A 23,466-nucleotide genomic window follows, 5' to 3' on the forward strand; every position below is an offset into this window, starting at 1 on the left:
ATTTGTATTCCAACACATATGAGTTGAGGCAAAGGGACACTTAATAGGTGGTTTCCCCATCTATTAAATCAAGTAATGGTCCTTCTCTGGGAACCAATCTCTCTCCTCTGAACATGAACTAAAGTTTACGTGTCCCTGTCATGTATTACATCAATTCCATGAATCATCTGAGCACCCATTCCAGGTCAAGGGTTGTGCTGGGGGAATAAGTGGTAAAGAGGCAAATAAAGGCAGACATGGCCCCGCCCTCAGGAGCAGCCCTGCTGGTGTGCATTTAGTTCAACCTCTTCCAAGAAAATTTCCTAAGGGCAGGAGGCAAGTGCATGTCCCCATCAGGGCTTTGCACAGAGGAGGTACAAAGACAAGCTTGCCGAAAGCATGAACAACCCGTGGGCATGTACTTGGCTTTGCTCTGGGATGGAGACCGGGAGCCTGCAGGGTCCAGCTGTGAGGATGTGTTGTGGCCCTTTCCCTACACGCTGCTATTTGAAGGCTCCTGGGGAAAGGTTCGGGATTCTAAATAAAAGGATTTTAAATAGAAGTGTGTTTTAAATAGAAGTATTTTTTAAATAGACGTGTGTTCCTCTTCAGATAGAGGATTCGAGGTTGATTATTTTTCTTCTTTTGCTAAAGCCAGATGCTCGGCAGGTGTAAATCATGTAGGAAGCGTTTAAAAGTGGTGAGAACAAATGATCACTAAAAGACTCAATGAATGCTCATATTCCAAGCAATGCACACATGACATAAAAAAGTACCCTTCTGAGGAAACATTTTCAAATGGCAATGTAGATGAAGCGGTCAGGTTCTACAACAAACTGTTGAGTCTATAGCCCCTCATCAAAAGTTTTCTTCTCACAAGTTGGCAGAAAGCAAAACAAAATGATTCTGAGAACTGAAGTGTTGAGTTCCAGTCAATGAGTAGAGTCTGAACTGGAACAACCTGTTACAGCGCATCCAAGTCATCCCACTCGCACTTCCTGGCATTCATTTTGGAAGCTTGTTTTGTGCATTTGGTCCGTGAGGACACTCAGTGGGGCTGCAAAAGATGGTACTCTTGAGCCAAAGAGATTCCATTTTCCAAGCTACTGACCGCAGGAGTTCTAAGGGCCTGCTGTGTTTCATGAGCAAAGTAAACCACTGGGTCCCTAGTAAATTAACGTAAACCTGTAGGTTTATTGGGGACACAAAAACGTTTAGGCTTGGAAGACATAGGAAGGTCACAACTGGTTACTGCAATACACAAAAGTTTATTTTTGACATTTTTCTTTTTTGAAGGAAATAATAGAAATAAACATTAATAAGTTTTGTACAACAAAAACAGCTTTTAATATGGAACAGACAGCCCATGAATGTTCTAAATCTCCAAATGGCTTCCCTTTTTCAAAGTCATGCTTTCTTGTGCTCTGGGAGGAATCGGCATGGAAACGTTGGTGCAGTCCACCGGGCGCAGTGAGTGGGAGGACGAAGGGCTTCCCTAGATTCGAGTCAGCTGGTGCCACAGGCTGGATGGGAGGATGCTTTCCACTTTCTCCATGACAAAGTTTAAGGGGGCAAACAAAGTGCTGAGGAACTGCAGAGAGAGCAGAAAGGTGCAGCTGTCAGGAGAGATCTCATTCAAGATTATAAAATAAACCCTCCAACCCAGGTTTGCATCTAAAGTTCTGCGTTATAAAAGTCTCAAAAGGCTGCAACTTCCTATTTATTCTATAGGAAACACTGGTTGATGTTCAAACCTACATTCCGGTCCCCACCCCTGAGCTCCGAGAGGTAAAGGGATAAGTGTCTCCTGGCAGCCCCCTTTGAGAGCCGCCCCACAATTCTGACTCCTCCCATTAGCTTTTAGGATCTCCTAGCTGCCCATGCAGATGACCATCAAAAGGGACTGATAAGTAGCAAGTGGGCAAAGGAGTTAAAATGGTGACAAAAGAGTTAAAAATGGTTACCACCTGCTTACCTAGCTGGGTATGGAACTCACTAAGTAAAAAAGGGAATTTTTAAAGTCAAGTTTGTTGTATGGCTGTGAACTGCTTTGGATCCTATAGTCTCCCAAACACCTGTGCAGCCCATGCTCATTTCTGAACCACCTGCATCATGGCAGCCTGCATCATGATGTGCATCATGGGAGCCTGGGGAGGGCAGCCAACCGGCCAGCCTGCCGACGGCATGTCCTTGTTGAAGAGGTGCTGCTTGGAGACCTTGGGGAGCTATTTCATTTCGTTACTAAACTTCCTGCTTTACATGCAGAGAGTAATTTAGCACATTAACTGTGCCTTTTAAGAAACCCAGAGACTCATTTAACGTAACCTCAAAACTGTCCTTGCCCTGACTGGTTTGGCTCAGTGGATAGAGCGTTAGCCTGTGGACCGAAGGGTCCCAGGTTCAATTCCGGTCAAGGGCATGTACCTTGGTTGCAGGCACATCCCCAGTAGGGAGTGTGCAGGAGGCAGCTGATCGATGTTTCTCTCTCATCGATGTTTCTAACTCTCTATTCCTCTCCCTTCTTGTCTGTAAAAAATTAATAAAATACATTTTTTAAAAAACTGTCCTGATTGTGTCCTTGTGAAGAACCGCCTTCACTTCATGAACCATCCAATATTTGGCAGAAGAGGGGCCCAACCCAGCCGGCATGAGGGTCATTTGGAGGTTCCTTTGCCCTCTGTCTCTTCAGAACCCAGGTATCACCTCACTAGGGTCTGATACCTGGTCTGAGTACTGGGGAGTCCCTTGTCCTAATCCCTTGCCCATAGCACATCATTGTCTATAGTACCAAGAATTTCCCATAGAAGTGATGTTAGTATATATGCAGAGGGTGAACATGGTTCTTAGGTCAAAAAGTGAGTGGACAGTACACTTCATGAAGTCAGAACAGGCCTCTGTACGGGTCGTGTGTTCTATAAACTGTGGGTCTTCAAGGAAGGGTATGGTAGGCAAGTTTCCCAGATTCATTTGACCTCAGAATCTTTCCTCCTCCTTTTAAAAAAGAACCAGTAGAGTACAAACTGGGAAGCCTGTGACACATTACAGCTGGATCATCAAGTGTGAGGATGTAAAGAAAAGCCAAGGTAGTGTAAGACTTGGAGCCTTTCTCTGTGCTGTCTTTTACATCCATTAAATATATTTGCTCAGTGAGGCTCTTAAGCGCTGGGTGAGATATAAAGGAGTATAGAACAAAGCTGCTACTGTCAGAAACCTCAAAGCCTGGGACTGGGAGGAAGCGGCACTAGGCCTGTACCCAGCAGAGGAATAATGCCAGGTAGACCAGGATGGAACAGGAGCACCAGGAGGATTCAAAAAGGGAGAGAGTGCTTCCTGTTGAAAGGATCGGAACATCTTAAAGTGAGGCAACTGAAATAGACCCCAGTGGATGGTTGGATATCAAAAGGAGAGATGGGTAAGGATGATAAGGGAAGAAACAGGAGTAAGTGGACCCTCCAGGCCCAATAGACAACTGGAAGAGAATGGGAAAACAACTGGTATGACCAGAAGATAGTAAGTGGTCGAGCTTAGCTGGACGAGTTACAGGCAGAGCTTAAAAGTAGAAGGATGCTAGGGAGGGCCTAAAAGCCAGGCTGGATTTGTAGTTAAGAAACAGGCACTTGAGCAAAGATGATGGCTCTTTCCTTCTTCAAGTGCATGCTAGATACAGTATAAGGCAATCTCCAGTCACCCTCTGAAACTAGCCTTTGAGTGCACAGAACCACTTTAGATGCTCACTCTACAGAATGACTCCCTATGCCTACCCTTTTCAGTTTAGAGTTGAACGAAGTTGTAAGGCATCACGAGAGATATTGGCCCAGAAATGAGTAATTACTTCCTCTGAAAGAGTTTGTAAAATCCTGGTTATGAAAGGATAATATGAAACAAGTCTACTGATTGCATTAACCTAACAGGATAACATTATACAATTAAAAATATATACACATTTTAAACTTATTTTTATGTGTTCAGAGACTACCATGCTTTATAAATCACAGCATTTGCCTATAATGCTCATATCCATAAAGAGGAGCTGGGTGGCCCTGACCAGTTTGGCTCATTGGCTAGAGCGTCGGCCTGTGGACTGAAGGGTCCCGGGTTCGATTCTGGTCAGGGGCATGTACCTTGGTTGCGGGCACATCCCCAGTGTGGGGTGTGTAGGAGGCAGCTGATCCATGTTTCTCTCTCATGGATGTTTCTGACTCTCTGTCCCTCTCCCTTCCTCTCGGTGAAAGATCAATAAAATATATTATAAAAAAAAAAAAAAGGAGCTGGGTGCTAAAGGGGTCTGGATAAACCAGAGATTCTGACAGGGGTTGGAAGATGGGCTAGTGAACAGGCGATTTGCTGGTGAGATTATCAGATCCTAAAAAGTTGACCAGAAACGATTTAGAACTGCTGACGTTGTGCCTGAGGGGGAGGAACTACCGAAGTACTAGCATGTGCCATGGGTCAGAGGAAAGGCACGCTTAGCGTCTGCACTTGGGCTGTTCCCCTCACTATAACATGGAGACTTCAGGGAGCCTCAGCTTGGGCAGCAGAATGAATGGGGATGTTGTTACAAGGTTGGTTCGAAATAAAGCTGTTTGTTTGTTTGCTTTGTTTTGGGCACTGACCTGACTTGGATAACAAGTGCAAAAGGCAAGGCCTCTGGAAATCCAGAGGTGAGCCTCTCTCCCTGTTCGATGTCTGTAATTACTCGTCTTCCCCAACGTGCACTAAGACCATGGGCCCTGCCTCCCGGACCCCACCTGCCTTCTCACCAAGGTTCCACAGAGATTTAAGTCCCCCTACCTCCGAGGTATATGATAATTTAATGCTCTCGCTCGCATCTAGAATGTTCCGTCCTGAGGAAATTGAGAAAAGAGACCCCAGTTTTCTTACAGCTCCCAGCTGTGATGCGCTCACTTTATTACTAAGCTGCTTTCCTCCTTAGCGCCCTGCCCCCCAGCCTCCTTCCCACACCCCACCCTCAGGGAGAAGCTGCTGACCCTCTCATTTAGAAACAAAATGAAGGTCAGCAGCTTTCATTGGAGGCACTAGAAAAAAGTTTGGTAGAACCCATCTTGCTTGGGATGCTCATTTATATTTCTTTGCATGTTTGAAGATCAGTCCTTTTTTATTTTTATTTTTTGGCCAGAGACACAACCAATGCACATAGAGGAACAGCAGCTTCACTCGCAGACTTGGGAAGTTTGCTGCGCGGAGAGGTAAGTCTGAGTGCGCAGCACCAGGCAACCCTGGAACAGCTCATCTCTTTCAATGTCCAAAACCTCTGTCCAGAGGGCAGAGATAGACGGTCAGATGCACCGTGAGTCAATCAGTGTCTGGTGGTGAGAAAAAGCAACTGAACAAATGAAAAAGGGAGAGTGACACTGCAATCGCCTGACCCTCCGTTTCCTGAAGCACCATCACTCAGAAGAAGGTGGTGGCGCCCAACATGCTCAGTGACCGTTAGAAACGCCTCTGCTTATCTGAATAAGTTCCAGGTGCCCCCTGCAATCAGACAATTGACATTTCACTGTAATCAATATCAGACTTCAAAGAGGGCAGGGCCTGTAAGCGAAGACGAGAGTCAGAAGCCAGCGGGCTCATCTCGGGAAGGAAGGAGAAAGACTGCGGGGTAAAGACAGGGCCCTTCAAAGCAGAGGGGTCAGAAGGCTGACCTTCCCACGTCCTCTCAGGGGCTGGGCTGGAACGTAACTTATTTATATGGGCACCTTATCTTGGCAGCCAAACATTCTAGGAGGAGTCAGTCCTAAGTCATTGAGGTAGATTAGATAGGGGAGCCAGCTGAAGCCTCTCGTTCACTACTTCCAGGGGCTCCCATAGGCTGGGCTCCTTATTGGCTGCACATCAACATGTAAACACACGACAGAGCCCCCACACTGCATGTGGCCTGGGGTGGCAGGGCCATCTCTGCATCTACTAAAAGTCATTATCCCAGGGACGTATCGTAGGCGAGGGCTGGGAAAGTCCGTTTCACAAGCAGCAGATGGTTGCAGGCAGCCTGTAGGGCAGCGGTGATAACCTGCAGGAGGCTTCGTGAGGGGCCCTGTGAAGGGACAAAGGTGAAAATGTGATGTGGGGAAGACTATGGGGCGGCGTGGGGAGGAGGAGGGCGATGCGGCTCATCTCTTTCAGGCCATCCATCTTCCTTCCTCACAAAGTCTCTCCAGACATTTTGGAAACTGTTAAACCTTAATGAAGGGCAAGATGAATGTGATCCTCCAGACAGAGGTTTAAAAGCAAAAGCAAATTGATCTAAGTCATACTGGAATATTACAAGTAGCTGACCAAACGCCCACACCTTGGTAGGGTATAAAATATGATGAGCCCCGCAAAGCAAACTTATATTTTGTTCAATCATTTGATCTTAGACTCAAAACCAAAACTTGAAAACATTAAATAAGGAGAGTGCCCCTTGTCTGGCACCACAATGAATGCATCGCGGACACCCCAGGGGCTGCACAGCTTTCCCGGAGAACACCAGTCCTCTATTTACTGTCCCCATCCTCCCAATCCCATCCCACTTAACGCAGTGTCCGGAGATGAGTCATTTCATTCAATGCCTTGGCTCTCACAGCCCTGGCTCCATACCTGAGTCACCTCGGGAGTGTCTGAGAACTCAGATGCCCAAGCTGCATCCCAAACCAATCAAGCCAGATTCCCTTGGGGATTGGTGAGGGCAGGCATAGTAACTGTCAATCTCCCTAGATCCGCAGTCGGCAAATCGGGGCTCTCGAGCCACATGTGGCTCTTTGGCCCCTTCAGTGTGGCTCTTCCACAAAATACCACGTGCGGGTGCGCACGTACAGTGCGATTGAAACTTCGTGGCCCATGCGCAGAAGTCAGTATTTTGTGGAAGAGCCGTATTTTGTGGAAAAGCCACACTGAAGGGGCCAAAGAGCCGCATGTGGCTTGCGAGCCGTGGTTTGCCGACCACGGCCCTAGATGGTTCCCAGGTGCAGCCTGGGGGGAACCACTGATTCCTAGAGAGTGTTCGCCTCAATCGCTCTGACAGCACCCCACACACCCATAACATTCTTGAAAGGAAATGTGGTCCTCAACCCGTCATCAGAATCTGGGGTCCTCGTTAAAAAGATTCCTGGTGCTAAGCCTCACAATTCTGAATTTCTGGTGGTAGGACCAGATGAATATTATGCACTCTAGAGGTTGAAAATCTCTATTCTAATCCAAAACTCCCACCAAGTGCTATTTTTTAGTTTAATGGAGAATATGGGGCCAATAACATACTTTTACAAATATGCCTTACAAATGTTTAAGAGAGTATGAACATAGGAGGAACAGTAATTATCTAATGTTGTAAATATATTCTCACTGGGTACAGAAATCATGCCATGTACAGAAGACATAAGGAAATTTAAGATACTCTGCTTGGAGAAAAGAGGAGGTAGTCAGTCAGAAGTTCCAGGTGGCCATCAATGCATTAGTTATCTTAAGAATTTGCAAGAGGAAATAGGCTTGTTTCTATAGTTTTGGAGGGCGGAGTAGGAACAATAGTGGGAATTAAAGGGAGGCCAATTTTATCAGGATAAAGAAAAGTTCTGAGTGACCCAACAATGAAATGGGCTTTGATGTTAAATAGGTGAGCTCCCCATTGCTGAAAGGATTCAAGATGAGTCTACATGATCTCCATCATGTTTCTGTTGAAGGCATTTTGTTTAAGGTCCCTTTCAACCCTAAGAACCTACAATTATAAGTATAAAAGAAGAGAAGAAATGCTAGGCTGCATCTGATTTTTACACTGATTCTTTTTGCAGAAACCACTACCATTTCTTTATTTAATAACCATTTATTGGAAACCTACTATGTGCAAGGCACAATGCATAGCTTTGGGAATACAGAGATGAGGAAGACACAGTCCTGCTCTCAAGGAGCTCCCATTCTAAAAGGGGGACAGACAAGTTTTCAACAATTATATAATACAATAAATGTGATCATATAGGTATGCATGGAATACTATGGGATCATAGAGGAGAGATCTAACTCAGCTTAAGAGAAATTTAGAAAGCTGAGTATAAAGGAATAAAGAGGCACTAGTAGGGTGGACAAGTGGGGGTGGTGATGGGAAAGACCATGCCACGCAGAAAAAATAGCATGTGCAAAGGTACTGAGGTAACAAGACCCTGGTGCATCTGGGAAGGCTGAGCAATTCACTCTGGCCCTGAGCAGTGTCTGTGAAAGAGCTGGGAGAGATGAGGCTGAAGAGGCAAACAAGGGCCAGATCACAAGGGACCTTACATGCCATGCTAAAGAGCTGGGGTTTTATCTTAAAGGTGGTGGGAAACCACTGGAGAAATTCAAGCAAGGAAGTAACATGCTCTGACTTGCAATTTAGGAAGCACATTTTTGTGTCAGTATGAAAGAAAGACTGGCGAAGAATAAGACAGGAAGCAAGGAGACCGGTTAAGACTTGTAGGATTCCAGGCAAGAAATAATGAAGACCTAAACTAAGAGAGAGGCCATGGCAGTAGGAAGAGGAGATGTGAATTACATTGACTGATGTCTAGTGGCTTAGGAGGTTACACCCAACAGGTTTTGGAGACTGGACGGATGGGATGTGGGGAGTGAGAGAGGGAAGAGTAAGGAGGACTGCTGGGTCCCTGGCTTGAGTGACAGGATGCTACTGTGGAGGTCAGGGATACAGGAGGGGAGCGATTTTGGAGGTGAGGAAGAAGGGTGATGAGTTCAGTTTTGGAAATGTTGAGATTGAGGTGCCGGTGGGAAATCCAGTTCATCTTCAAAACGCATGAAAGTACTCTTGCAATTCCAGTCCCTGACCTCTGCCGAGCGGAAAATGTCAATCATCTGGAAAGGGATGAAATCAACCCAGCCACGTTAAAAATCATCCTTTCTGACTCCATTCGCCTTGAAATCAGAAGGGAGTTCCAGGCAAACAATGGATATGCTTTTCCTTATTTTTTCCGTTTGAAACTCATCTGTGGCAAAGTCAGTTAACTTATCCTGTGTGTGCGCAGGCCAAAATGGTCAGTTTCAACACGAAAACAGTGGTTCTTGATGGTCAATTGCAGGTGGCTTTTCTGATTAAAGCTCCTCTCCACAATCCTCCTTAAAGATTCTTACTGGACTTCCATATTTCTAAATGTCATATCTGTGTACTTCTTACTACTATCAGCTCTTCACACCCTCTCAGTTCATTTCCCAAATAAGCCAAAGCAGCGGTCGCCAACCTTTTGGACCTCACGGTCCACCAGTGGTCCGCTGACCACCGGTTGGCGACCACTGAGCCAAACGTTTGTAATCACTTAAAAAATTTTAATTTAAACCATCTTTGAAAATGTAAATCTCATATTTCTTGAAAAAAGACTCATAATATCTAAAGATTGAAAATAATGTCATTCAATTATACGAAACTAAATAATCTCCCAAACATTTTTCATTTTGCTAAGAGTCCCTTTGTTATTTATTTAATCCTTTTAAACCTTATGCATTTGGGGGGAATTGCTGAGAACTCTTTGTGTAGGAAACAAAGTAAGGCAAGCATTAACAAACAATCTACACTTTCTCGTTTGAACCTGCGCCCTTAGATTCCACTGATGATAAGGAAATTAAATAGTGAGCAAATGATCAATACAGGCATATCCTTTTCTATGCAACTGCACCCCATTTCTCTTATGTTGCTTCTCTTGCTTTTCCCGCCCCTTCCCTGAGGCCTCCCTCTTGGCAAATACTCACAGCTTTTGCGAAGACCCCCATAAGTTCCGGAAACTGATGTGTCAAGAGGGCCAGCATGGCTGTGAAGGAACACAATCCGGCAGTAAAGAGAATAAAGAAGGGAAGCTCCTTCTTTGGGTAAACTGAGACCTCATGGAAAGCTGTGGAGAAGATCAGAGGGAATATCAAGGCTGGAACACCAAGCATTCTCAGGGAATTTCTATATGTGGGACGGACTCTTCAGAGCTGTGGCTGAAGCCTGTTGCAAATCTAAAAGGCAGGGCACTTGAACAAACCATGGTCAACATTGGAGCCAGCCTTTGGCTGCCTAACTGCTTCTCCCAAGTCCATGTTCAGCCGTCAGTGCTCTATAGGAGCAGGACAGAGCTCATGTGGGGATGTCACACATTCACGGGCAGGGACAGAAACACCATCTATGTATAATATTCCTTTCTCGAAAGCGAACACAAAGGCCAATACCATCTATGCCTAATGTATAATATTCCTTTCTCGAAAGCGAACACAAAGGCAACAAAACTTTATTCAAATTATAAAACACATGTTCATTGTATACAACCTGGAAAATCCAAAGTCAGTACACTGAAAAAAGAACCTGTCTCTAGCTTTTTGCCTGCCTGTAATTTTTCACCATCATACGGCAGCGATACCAGTTCATCTGGTACTTTTTCCTGGTGCGCGCTAGGTATATTGGTGGAGGGGCCGCCCAGACAGAGAGACGTTCAGCAGGACCTTTTTCGCTGGCCAGGGCTTTGGAGATGAGGGTCATCTGGCACAATTGCGGGAGACTTGTGATGATGAATATACCGCCAAAATACATAAATAAATAACTGGTGCTCTTTAGAGCACCTTCCATAACTTTTAAATTTCAAATGCTGGGTTTGGGGAAACCAAAAAGCTGTACCACTGAGAAAATGGACTCCCTGCTTCCCGTGGCTCTGTGGCTGCCTGTGACCTGGTTGGAGGGGTGCTGGCCAGGGGAGGTGGGGGCTGGCCCCCCTGAGAGGCCCTGGTAAAGGGAAACCATGTAACTGCATGTGAACAATATTGCCACTTGAACCAAAAGGATCCAAACGCTCCACTTCCCTCAGGAAATCCAAGATGTAAAGGCCTTTCCTTGACTGCTCAGCTCTCATTACTTAGATCCCTAAGAGTCATCCACTCCGCTGAAACTAAGGGTGGAGAGGGGCCCAGAGGGACAGAGGGGCAAAGCTAACCAACCACACACCTGAACCAGGGAGGTCAACCTGCTAGGGTTCAGACGTGCGTGGAAGTGTACTCGGGGCCACTGTGGCAACAGCGACTTTCTCCATATCCTCACTCTCAAAACCCAGCCCCCCCAGACTTTTGAGGGGAGATCAGACTTGGACCACTGCATTCAATTAAATAAATGTGAGCCATAATTTCCTACTTCAGGCTTATAAAGATTATTCCTGTAAAGTTTCTTTTAAGAACTGTAATCTTGTCGTAACAGTGAATCTACCCCCATGGAAACTTAGTTGGACTCAACTAAAACATTTAAAATAGTGTACTTTTCAGAAAACTGTCTCTCATACCAGAAAACTGAAACTTTAACAAGGATCTCCCTGAAGGGGGAGTCAAAAGGTAAAGTATGGCCCATAAGAGGGGTTTCTGAAATCAAATCTAATGTAGTGTGAGACACCAGACCCTTGTCACAATCGGACTCGGCCAGTGAGGAACAACATGTCACTGAGGCCTCCCGGCTCCCTCAGTAACGAAGTGCACACTGGGGCTAGCTAGCAAGGAGACAAGTGAGCCACCTCCTGCCACTGCAATTTAAGACAGAGATTCCTTTTGCACCCAGACCCCACCATGTTGGAGATTTATGACTGGCTCAATAATGCTGGTGTTGGACAATTTACTATGCACTCAGGGCTCCAACGTTACACAATTCCTCTGGGCAAAATATTTACATATGTTACAGTTATGAGGTATGATATAACTGGGGCTGGTAAAAGGGAGGGGTGGCAGGAGAGAGATGGGAAAGAAGGACTAGCCAAAATTTGGAGCTCATTATCTGAGGGAGAAAAATAGGTCCTAAGTCAGAGCCACATGAAGAGCCTGGACCTGATCCTCGTGCACAGTATGATTTGATAATAACTAGTTACCCAGAATTGTCAAAACGGTGTCGTGTTACAGTCAACCAAATCATATTTTCCACACGTGGTATGGGCAGACCCCGGCTGGTATGGCACTTGAGGGCAGAGGCTCGCTCATACCGCGCTGAGGCTGCACATGGGCTCCGCACGTTGTATGCAACTCACTACGTGCAGCTCTAGGTGCTCGCAGGAATCCCTCTGGCCAAGAGTACTGCAGCACCACAGAGAACACACCTCCCCGCCCCACAACTCCACCTCTGGCAAAGGTGCCAGGGTCCTGTGCTGCTCTCCCATCAGTGACTCATCAGCTCCCCTGAAGTCTGTGCGAACTGCCTGTGGCCAGAGGAGAGGCCAGGCAGCACTCTGCACACTAGACCAGCCCAATCAACATCAGCCCCAAAGTAGGGGTCTGGGTCTCTGCGCTCAGGCCAACACGATGCCTCTTCATGTAAATTTCAGTCCTGGGGGGGGGGGCGGTCTTTCTCTTTGACAAATCTGAAGAGACTTGGAGGAGCAGGAAGCTAAACCCACTCACGTAGCTCACTTTAATGCATATGCTATCAAATAAGGACAGGGTTTGGGAGAAGAGTAATAAAAGACAAGGAACATTATAGACATTTATCATTCCCACCCCCCCTCAGGCACCCTGCTCACGGGCTGAAGACAAAGAGAGGAGAGACTTACACGGGAGCAGTTCTCGGTCTGCTGTTTCTGTGCAGATCGGGTAAGGATAAAAGAGATGCCCCTTTTCTAGGGGATAAGGGATCATCCGAAAAGCTGAAAGGAGAGACAGTATGTTAGAGGTTCAATATTTGTCTCAGAACTTCTCAACTTTTGAGCATTTTCATAATGGGGAACACTTCTACAAATAACTCCTAGAAAGGATGCAGAATTTCCCCAAACTCTGAGTCATTGCCAGATAAGCTGTCAGAGGTGCATTATGATGTATGACTCACACATTAATCTCACTATATATTCTGGGCAAACCTCACAAAACTGGGTGGGGATGGGGTGCAGAGGAGTAGGGAAGCCATCAATTCCAATGCCCAGAATTTCCTCATCTACAAAATATTATTAAAATGCCATAAGCACTAATCCAATATAGTTCAACTGATGGGAACAGCACAAACCTGCATTGAAATGCTTCCCCAAGAAAAAAATGTGGATTGACTTGTTGGAGCCTGTTGCAGATGCACAAATATGAAAGGCATTTTAAAATCTATCTAGGTGGATTAGAATTCCAACCAAGATGGATAAAAACAAAAATCTAAAAATGCATGACTTGGGAGGTATTTCTAAACATTATGAAACATTTAAACCTTCAACATCATGGGAAAGAATGGATCCAGAGAGATTGTGTTTTGATGCCGGGCCACCTCAATTCTGCGTTTGTGGCATCATATGACATTAGGACTCACACTGAATCCTGGCTTTCCAATCAATCCGCCCCTTCCTATATCACCTGTGTTCCTCTCCCTGTGACCATGTCATCAGCATGTTAGTCTCACATTTCCTATGAACAGTGCTCATGGAGGTGATTTTTCTTTAGCAGATGTCCTTTAACTACAGAGTGCTGTAGATATAAAATATAAAAACTGAGCCCCACACTGGGAAACGTTGGATATCAATCCTTGCCTTCATGCCTGTCAGAGGGGTGGTGGCAACATGGGATTCTTTTTAGTTTTAATGCGACATTTCAAGGAATTGTAGCTACACCCTTAGCTGTGTGATTACCGAAACCTTCTCAAAATGTGGTCAATGTATGTATTTATTTTTTGCATACTTATTTCAAACAGGAATCAGAAACAAAGAATGTTCTCCCTCACAAGAAATGACAAGGTTCCATTGTAACCAGCATCGGTGCACATATGGTATTTATTCTGGTGTCTGAATATTATTTAAAAGTAAAAACATTATGTATGTGATTCCAGCATTTGGAATGCAGTCAATCTACACCACAGTGGTATCACTCTGAGGTTACAGCACATTGCCACGGAGAATATAAATCACTAGAAACGCGGGATTAGAGCAGAGCCAGTTTGCTGGCAGTTTGCTGAGTTAAAAATGTTATCAATTTTCCTCTCGTAACAGAAACCTCTTAAGCAGAGATTAAAACATTAAGAACACCCCAGTCTAACTGTTCTTAAATGAAAGGCTCACCCTGGCTCAGTCAGACCTTAACTTTCATGCAAACAAAGATGACTTTTGCCCGCGACCAGCCAAGAGAGCTCTCCATACCGGTTGTGAACACACAGAGATCACTCCAAGAAACCGCATCTCTCTTAACAGAACTAAGCTTGCAAGAGGAGGAAAAAACTACAAAACCGAACAAATCATTTGAGTCCTTTGTAGGATACACCAAAATCTTTTCTGGGAAGTAGCACCTTTAAATTTAAACTGCAATATGGCAGGATTTTAATACTATTTCCCATAAATGATAGCTCCTTTAAAAATATCCCAAATATGTAGAAAAATGTATGTGAAAGTTTTTCTTCTTCTTCTTCTTTGTTTTTAAAATCCAGACGCTCCATGTACAACTGGGTTGCTGTAGTTAAGAATCTGTTCAGGTTTAATGATATAAATAAACCCTCAGTTTTCAAAGTGACTATAAATTTGAATGCTAGATTTTATTCAAAATTTGAAGTCAGTTTGTACTTCAGGGAGTAATTCTTAAAATGAAATATAGGAGCACAAGATCTTGAGAGTTGTCAACCATGGAAATCAAATGGTTAGTTGGTATCTTTTCAATCAGATGCCAAATGTATTTTTACATGCATTAAGGTAGCTTTTTTTCTTCTAATCAGTTCTGGTCTTTTGGAGAGGGTGGAGACATTGATTATATACAGCTTAAAAAGGCGTGCGCGTGCGTGCACGCGCGCACACACACACACACACACACACCTTGCACTGCCCCCCTAACCCCCACCGCCATGATTGTAAAGATGTGTATTAAGGTGCTCTTTAAAATCATGCTTTCTCATGTCAGTTGTTATTTACATCGAGTTCATAAAATAATAGTAAGACTTTTGGCTTCACTGAACAAAAGCAAATGCAGTTTCTGTTTGTATAATTCTATCCTTCAGCCACCCTGCTGTGCAGGGTCAGGAAAGTGCAGCTGTGAGATAAGCAGAGTGAGCCTGGAGCGGGAAGAGGCGCTGCTCATGCCTCCCCAGCTTCCCCTCCACCTCCTGGTGCCTTTCCCTGCAAAAACGTGCCTGCAACTGCTCCGCGAGAACCTCGTGGCTTTAATGTCCAGGAATTTTGCAAGCGCAAATATTAGCAAACTGATATGGCAGTGCAAATATGAAGGAAAATAAGGTCATTTAATCTATTTTATGAATTTGATTTATTTTATGTGCGATCCCAAACCTCCTAAAAATCTTTTCTGAGAAAACACTCATTTCCAAGAAATTAAAGATATATATGTATTTGCTTAAAAACAAAACAAAAAAGCGAGGCTACTCCATATACTACATGGCACACAAATGGCATCTGTCTGTTCCTTTGTGTGCATCGCTCCCTACCTTGATCTGTGCTGTGCCCCTGTTGGGGGTGACAGGAACCGGGAACCAGTTAATGAACACACTAGGCCCCCCACAGTGAGTCTGAGGGGTTGCACTGCTGCCTTCTACACCTGACCAGACACATTTTCTCGGCTCCTAGCCTGTAAGTGAGGTGCACAGCAAACACTTTCCACCAATACTGGAGGAAAAAATCAACAGAACCAAAGAGTGGACAGAAGGATGGATACGGGAACAGGTTCATGCCTGATTTCCCCAGTGAGACAGACAAGGATAGAAGGTAATGCTTTGTCTATGCTGTCTTTCCAAAGAGGATCCAGAGACCCCATATAGACAGATTACTTGTAACAGTGAGAACTGAATTTGAGTTCCAGCTCTACCTCCTGAACATGTGAATGTCTTTCTCACGCAGCAAGGATCTTAGAGAAGTGAGCAGGCTCACATGGTCCCTGCACTGACAGAGCTCACTGCCCAGGGCAGAAAGTGGATGCGCCAATAATCATGAAAATATGTGTGAACGTTCCCACTGTGACAGCTCCTGATCGGAGAGATCCGTGGGGCTGTGTTTATCTGGAGGAGGAGGAGCGGGGGTGACAGCTAAAGAAGGAGCTGAACTTGACCAGGCTAACAACTGCATGTGTTTGGGTGGGTCACTAATCTGTGTCGAGTCTCTTGGTCTGTAAATGAGAATATCACAGACCTGGCGAGGCTGTCAAAGGGACTATGTGTGACAGCAGAGGTCAAGGTGTCTATACACAGTGCCTGGCTGCTCAATACAACTTAGTTTCCTCTTTTCCCTCCCTTTCTACTAACCCTCAGGTTCATGGTCTCTCTATTAGGTCATACTCTAGCTTACAAATAAAAATGCTGCTTGTTTGTAAACAATTAGAAGTACACATGATAGAATAGAAAATTCTCATCAAAATACAAATTTTATATTCTCACCTTTTACTGCATTGTAGGAAACTGCCCATGAGGGCTATGGCTTTTGTAAGACATTTGGGTATGACAATAGAGAAAATACAAAAGTCAAAAGCCCGGGTTCTGGTCCACACATTCTTTCAGTATCTAGTTAATGGCCTTGAGAAATCAGTTTTCTTTGGTTAGATTAAATGATGTTCTACTCTAATTCTGAAGAGAAATTCTAGAGATTTACCGCAGATTCGTAACTTGTTAGTAACTCTGGCACTCAGCTCCTACTTCCATGGCAGTACTGCACACACACACACACACACACACACACACACACACACACACGTGTGTATGTGAATGTGAGTATATCTGTACATATGTATACACATACACGTGTTTCTCCCAAAGGATTTCGAGTCTTACTCATCTTGGTATCCCCAACACAATGCCCGACACAGGAGGGACTCAATAAATTTTTGTAGAGTAAAGGAATGAACAAATTAATGCACAATCAGAAAGAGCAGAATTTCCTTTTTAAAAACTCAGGTGGATCCAAATTGTGATCAGTCAGCACGACCGAAAAACATGAAGGAGCAAGCTGGGCTCAGTGGGCAGAAGGTGGGAACGCATTGCCCTGGATCTGGACACTGGCTATTCGTAAATGGTAACTATCACAGGGACTTCAGTGGGCTACTGCTTCTCCCAAGAAACAAAATCTTAGCTGTCAGGGATGGTGCCGTGGGGGTGGGGATCTCTCCTCTGCAGCCCCAAAGGTGCCAGCCTTTTGGAGGAAAGGTTTAGCTAGAGGAAATGCCCCAAGGCCCACATCTTACAGCAAGTAGCATTTACCATTAGGTTCAAAGAGAATAAATTAGAATCAGAATTTCATCCTATGCTTTTAACAATGGGCTACTTTCTCCTCTCAAAGGAAATACTCTGCCTTAGTCCTCCTAAAAACCACCACCTTCAAATCTTATACATTATTTAGTGAATTCTTGGGGGATGGGGGGAACTCCAGAAAGAAAATAAAGAGTCTTACTTGGTAAAGTGGAATAAATGGAAACAAAGAAAGGCTAAGTGATGTACCCCATGGCATACTAGTCTTCTGATATATAGAATTAGAAAGTTAAATCTTAAAGTTCACAGTTGAAGTTAGCAGACTACCTTGCTTTATAAAATAAATGCAACCAAAACAGCCTTGAAAAGATCTAGGTAGGATGGAGATAAGGCCGCATCAGTATTTAATACAGGTAAGACAGAAGATGTGCCATTTAAAATAGGGCCCCTGCCGAAACCGGTTTGGCTCAGTGGATAGAGCGTCGGCCTGCGGACTCAAGGGTCCCAGGTTCGATTCCGGTCAAGGGCATGTACCTGGGTTGCAGGCACATTAGGAGATGTGCAGGAGGCAGCTGATCGATGTTTCTCTCTCATCGATGTTTCTGACTCTCTACTTCTCTCCCTTCCTCTCTGTAAAAAATCAATAAAAAAAATAAAAATAAAATAAAATAAAATAGGGCCCCAAAGGCACAATACCATTGTAAATAGGACCCAGCTCAAGCGAAATCCTGCATTCATATGTGCTTTTTATATTCAACTCATACTTGCAGTGGTGTGTGTGTGTGTGTGTGTGTGTGTGTGTGTGTGTGAGAGAGAGAGAGAGAGAGAGAATAACCAGAACCTACAGTGTTTAAAATAAGTATAATTCAGATAAGATGGCAGCTGTGTAATGAACTAAGAAACATATTTTTAAATCTTGTAAATTAAAACTTACCCCCTTTCTTGATTATCCTGACTTTAAGGAACATATTGTGTAATTTCAAGGGGCTGGGACAGTGATGAATCAAACATTTTAGAAACCTTTGAAATGCTGATGTATTTGTGGTTTGAGGACTCTTTTTTTTTTTTTTTTAACCACCATATGTTTCAAACCCAAACAATCTCTGCCATGTATCAGCTGGATTTGGGGGTTTTATAAAAAAAAATGTGAGTTATTTCAGCCTAATTGTTGAGAAACTCACTTAATCCCACAAGATGACTAATGCTCCAGCATTTAAAAAAAAACACACATTAAAGAGGAAAGCAAAATAAACCTCCATCCCCGCCCCTAAACAACACTTCTGACAGAATTTTTTTTTAATCTCCAAATTAAAATTTGACCAAAAAAATACTCATTTTTAACATGGAAACTAGTGAAATTAGGTGCTGCTACCTTCCTCCCTGAATTCCCTATTAATGAAAAGGGGACACTGAAAGGAAGTTGGGGGATGCCCTAAACTTTCAGAAGGAAGACAAACCTGATTTAAAGAAGAAAACCTACATTGGGAGGCTGGAGATGTCAAAAGGCACCACCATGTGGTGCACTGGAGGAAGTGCAGCGGCCTGCGCTCAGGCACGGCCCAGGGGAAGCCAGAGGGAGCAGCTCAGGTGCTACAGTCATCCTCTGCTCAACTGCGTGGAAGCCCACCAATGGGGCAGGGGGCTTTCAATATCAGGAGTGCTTCACAGTGCTCAAAAATTGGGTAAATTAAGTAAATACCACTGTAAGCAGACAAGTCAGAATTCTGATCCAAGTCCTCTGATTTAAAATCCAGAGCTCATCCTAAATACAGAGAACAGTTTGGTGGTTACCATAGGAGGTTGGGAGTGAAACGGGTGAAGGAGGTCAAAAGGTAAAAACATCCAGTTATAAAATAAATAAGTGACAGGGATGCAATGTACAATGGTGACTATAGTCAATAACACTGTATTGCATATTTGAAAGCTGCTAAGAGAGTAGATCTTAAATATATACAAACTAGAGGCCTGGTGCACCAAATTCATGCACAGGAAGGGGGGGGTCCCTCAGCCTGGCCTGCACCCTCTCCAATCCCAGGCAGTCAGGGATCAGGCCTAAACTGGCAGACGGACATCCCTCTCGCAATCTGGGACCGCTGGATCCTAACCGCTCAACTGCCTGCCTGCCTGATCCCCCCTACCCGCTCTGCCTGCCTGCCTGATCAGCCCTAACCACTCTGCCTGCCTGCCTGATCGCCCCTAACTGCCTCTGCCTTGGCCCCCAGCCTAAGCCGCAGTCTGGCCTCCCTCTGATGGAGGCAACCTGGCTGATCAGGTGAAGGCACCGCCCCCATCACCCCGCTGCTGCTGCCACTGGTGGCCACCATGGCTGCCTGAGCCTCGGGTCTCGCAGCCAGACGTGGCTTGCCTGAGCCTCGGGCTGGCCCTGGGCAGCAGTAGCCACCATCCACGGCTTGCCTGAGCCTCGGGCAGCTGCTAAGGCTTTGTCCAGAAGGATGTCCGAAAGACGTCTGCCCTAATTAGCATATTACCCTTTTATTAGTATAGATTATCAAATCATCGCATTGTATACCTGAAACTAATACCTTATATGTCAATTACACCTCACTAAAAAATAAAATAAAACAAAACCCAGAGCTCTGATGCTTCCATTTAACTTTGAACACTGATCTAGAAGTAATGGCAAAGGATTGCACACAATTGTGTGGAGTTGGAATGGTATTCTTTCATCTAAATTGCATGACTGATTTATAGCTTTGTTTGTAAAAAAGACCAAAGTGCTTGTAATGAAAGATTATTTTTTAAAATTAACATATATATGTATATACACACATATCCTAATATATAAAAACCCTGGGTCATAACGGCCAGTAATTACTGAGGCTTGACCAACCGGAAGTCAGTCCTGCAGTCTGCGCTGGGTTGCCACGGCAACCCAGCACTGACTGCTTCCGCTGCAAGCATGGTGCCCTAGCACTGACTGCTGAGGGGACTGTGAATCAGGGCCAGAGAGAGGCCTGAAGAGAGAAGCAGGGACTGATCCATTGCCTCTGTGGCAGCTTTTGATCAGCACTTGCCTCTCTATTTCTCTCCCAGTCTGACCAGCAGCTGTGCCTCCATTTCTCTCCAGGCCTCCACTGGGCTGCTGATCAGCCCCGTCCTTCTGATCATGACCTGCTGATAGGCCCAGAGACGCTGACTGTCATAGAAACTGACCAATCAGAACCAAATCTGGGTGAAGTGTGAAGAACCAATGGCTGCCTAGGAGGCAGAGCTTTTGACGCTGACTGGCATAGAAACTGACCAATCAGAACCAAATCTGGGCCAACTGTGAGGAGCCAATGGCTGCCTAGGAGGCGGAGCTTTTGATGCTGACTGGCATAGAAAACGACCAATCATCAGAACCAAGGCGTGAAGTGTGAGGAGCCAATGGCTGCCTAGAAGGCGGAGCTTTTGATGCTGACTGGCATAGAAAATGACCAAACAGAAGAAAATCTGAGTGAAGTGTTTGTTTGTTTGTTTGTTTGTTTGTTTTGGGGGCTGAGATCATGCTGGCACGGGAGAGCAGTTGGGGGCAAGATCAGGCCGGCAGGGGAGGGCAGTTAGGGGTGATCAGGCAGGCAGGCAGAGGGGTTAGAGGCAATCAGGCAGGCAGGCAGGTGAGCGGTTAGGAGCCAGCGGTCCCAGATTGTGAGAGGGATGTCCGACTGCCAGTTTAGGCCTGATGTTTGTTTTGGGGGCTGAGATCATGCTGGCACGGGAGAGCAGTTGGGGGCAAGATCAGGCCGGCAGGGGAGGGCAGTTAGGGGTGATCAGGCAGGCAGGCAGAGGGGTTAGAGGCAATCAGGCAGGCAGGCAGGTGAGCGGTTAGGAGCCAGCGGTCCCAGATTGTGAGAGGGATGTCCGACTGCCAGTTTAGGCCTGATCCCACAGTGTTCGGGCCTAAACCGGCAGTTGGACATCACCCAAAGGGTCCCCGATTAGAGAGGGTGCAGGCTGGGCTGAGGGACGCCCCCCCTTCATGTACGAATTTCATGCACCAGGCCACTAGTATATACATATTTATGCTTGTAGAAAATATATATCCTTGAATAAAATTTGAAAAATACAAATATGAAGGGAAAAACACTTAAAATTTATTTAAAGATGTATTAATTTCCAGTCTCTTTCCTTTGTTTACAATTGGATTTCTTTATTTTTTTAATAAAAATGGGCTCATTCTACATTTAAAATATTTAAGTCAGTATTCAACAACAAAAAATTTGGTTTTATATAAAATGATTAACTTTATAAACACTAGGAAGGGAGTAAGTATACAGCCTTTAAGTAGTGATGTAGAAGTTGAGGACTTAAGCAAATGTTTCAAAGATAACTGGTCCTCTTATCCTTTTTCTATGTAGGAAAGGCCTAACTAGCTGATATCATAGAAAAGAGGAGTGAAGGTAAAGTGAACTTAGGTTTATATCATGGCTCCACCAACAATGGCTGCATGACATTCAACAAGTCATTCTACTTAATTTATCTGTTCCTCTCTCTCTTTTTTTTTTAAAAAAAAAATATATTTTATTGATTTTTCACAGAGAGGAAGGGAGAGGGATAGAGAGTTAGAAACATCGATGAGAAAGAAACATCGATCAGCTGCCTCCTGCACACCCCCTACTGGGTATGTGCCCGCAATCAAGGTACATGCCCTTGGCCGGAATCGAACCTGGGACCCTTGAGTCCGCAGGCCGACGCTCTATCCACTGAGCCAAACTGGTTAGGGCTCTGTTCCTCTCTCTTATTTATTTTTTTGTTTTTGTTAATCCTCACCAAGGAATATTTTCCACTGATTTTTTTTAATAAAGAGTGGAAAGGAGAGGAGAGAGAGAAACATTTGACATGAGAGAGACACAGCAATTGGTTGCCTCCCGCATGCGCCCCAAGCAGGGCTGGGGATTGAGCCTGCAACCGAAATACATGCCTTTGACTGGAATTGAACCTGGGACCCTTCATTCCACAGGCCAACGCTATCCACTGAGCCAAACTGGCTAGGGTTGTTCCTCTCTTGAGCAACCAAGATGGACAACTCTGCCCTGCCTGACTCAGAACTTTACCAGAAAGAATGCATGACATGATGGAATTGCAAACCCTCTGTAGAATTACCCAGTTCTACAAACACTCTTCAAGGTCTTGGTGCTCCACAGGCATTTGGTAGCTAGTAGCACTCTCACGGGTCTCTTTTGGAAAACTTAAATGCAGTGTAATTTCCCTGGAGTGGTTCCTATTGGTCGGTAAGAACCAGGAGCAGAATTTCCCTTTCCTATAGGTCTCTCATTGCCTTGCCATACTGTTTTACGTATAAAAATTCATCTTTTTTTAACGCTAATAATTACATTCCCTTGTTTGATTTTGGAACTCACTATGTCACATCACATTTCTTGAAATCTCATTGTCCTTTCTGTTGATTTAAAGCATCTGTCCATTGTTAAATGATAATATGGGTAACTAATTTCCAAACAGAATTTCCAGTTAGTTCTCATAGAATTTCTTTGAGTTATGCCATTCCTAACAGCATCTCTCTCACTTCTTGCCCCTGTGCACCCTTTTTGATCTTTTCTATAGAACTGACAACTTTTTTTCAATTGGATCCAATTGATAAGCTTCTATTACTATGTTTCCAAAATGCCAATGTAGGAATATGTTCTTGTTTGGCAAGTCAATCTGTGCATTTAATTTATCCACAACTATGTTGAGGCTTCTCATGTTCAATCTTGCTGGGATTTTTCTGTTTGTTTGTTTTTTGGTGTGTGTGTGTGTGTGTATGTGTGTAAATAGAAATTCCTTTTGTCTTATTTGGGTAGAACATCTTAAATGCAACAATGACCAAAGCCAAGGGGGACTGTACATGTGCCCACACATGCCTGAGTAGAGTGTGCTGTCCTAACACATCCAAATACCAGCACCAGGACACCTGGAATATGTTAATGCACTTACAGAGTGGATGGGGGTAGAAGCATCAATCAAATCAGCATCCCTCATGTTATAAATGATAAATTATCTATGTAGACCAACTACTAATTCTCTAAAGAAATATTTTCAAAACAACTAAACAAAAAACTTTCAATCAACTTGAGTCCCATCCATTTCTATAAACTCACTTTTACTCCATCCCATTTGGCTGCTCCCACTGCTGCCCTCTTCCTGCTCTAATTTAGATTCCTACTAGGTTAGGGAAGGACAGGAAGAGGGAAGAGCAGATTATAAAAATAAAAATGGAAGCAGCTAAGACAAACAGAGTTAAAGGGATTAAAGAGACATTAAAGTTTAATAAAGCTGATAAGAGTAGGGAGGAACTACGAAAAAATTAACAGAAGACTCTAATATTTGTTTTGTTTCCCCAGGAAAGGAGGAAAAAACCTCATTCTACATGCCAAACTTGTTTT

General features: G+C 44.5%; 1 protein-coding gene across 11 annotated transcripts in view; it reads right to left on the reverse strand.

The window, feature by feature from the left end:
* Positions 1–1,227: 1,227 nt before the first annotated feature.
* Positions 1,228–23,466, reverse strand: part of ST7 (suppression of tumorigenicity 7) — a 239,917-nt gene continuing 217,678 nt past the window's right edge. For 9 of the 11 annotated variants that reach the window (XM_005877693.2, XM_014548928.1, XM_014548929.1 and 6 more), the window contains 3 exons: positions 12,498–12,590; positions 9,697–9,836; positions 7,777–8,808 (listed from right to left, as the gene is read on the reverse strand). In XM_005877693.2, the coding sequence (XP_005877755.1) occupies positions 8,689–8,808; positions 9,697–9,836; positions 12,498–12,590 (353 nt within the window). In that variant the 3' untranslated portion in view covers positions 7,777–8,688. Of the gene's footprint in view, positions 1,571–7,776; positions 8,809–9,696; positions 9,837–12,497; positions 12,591–23,466 lie in introns of those variants that run through there. The other 2 variants (XM_005877698.2, XM_014548931.1) reach the window with 1 other exon arrangement.

The sequence above is a fragment of the Myotis brandtii genome, unplaced genomic scaffold (assembly GCF_000412655.1).
Source record: "Myotis brandtii unplaced genomic scaffold, ASM41265v1 scaffold529, whole genome shotgun sequence".
Lineage (NCBI taxonomy): Eukaryota > Metazoa > Chordata > Mammalia > Chiroptera > Vespertilionidae > Myotis > Myotis brandtii.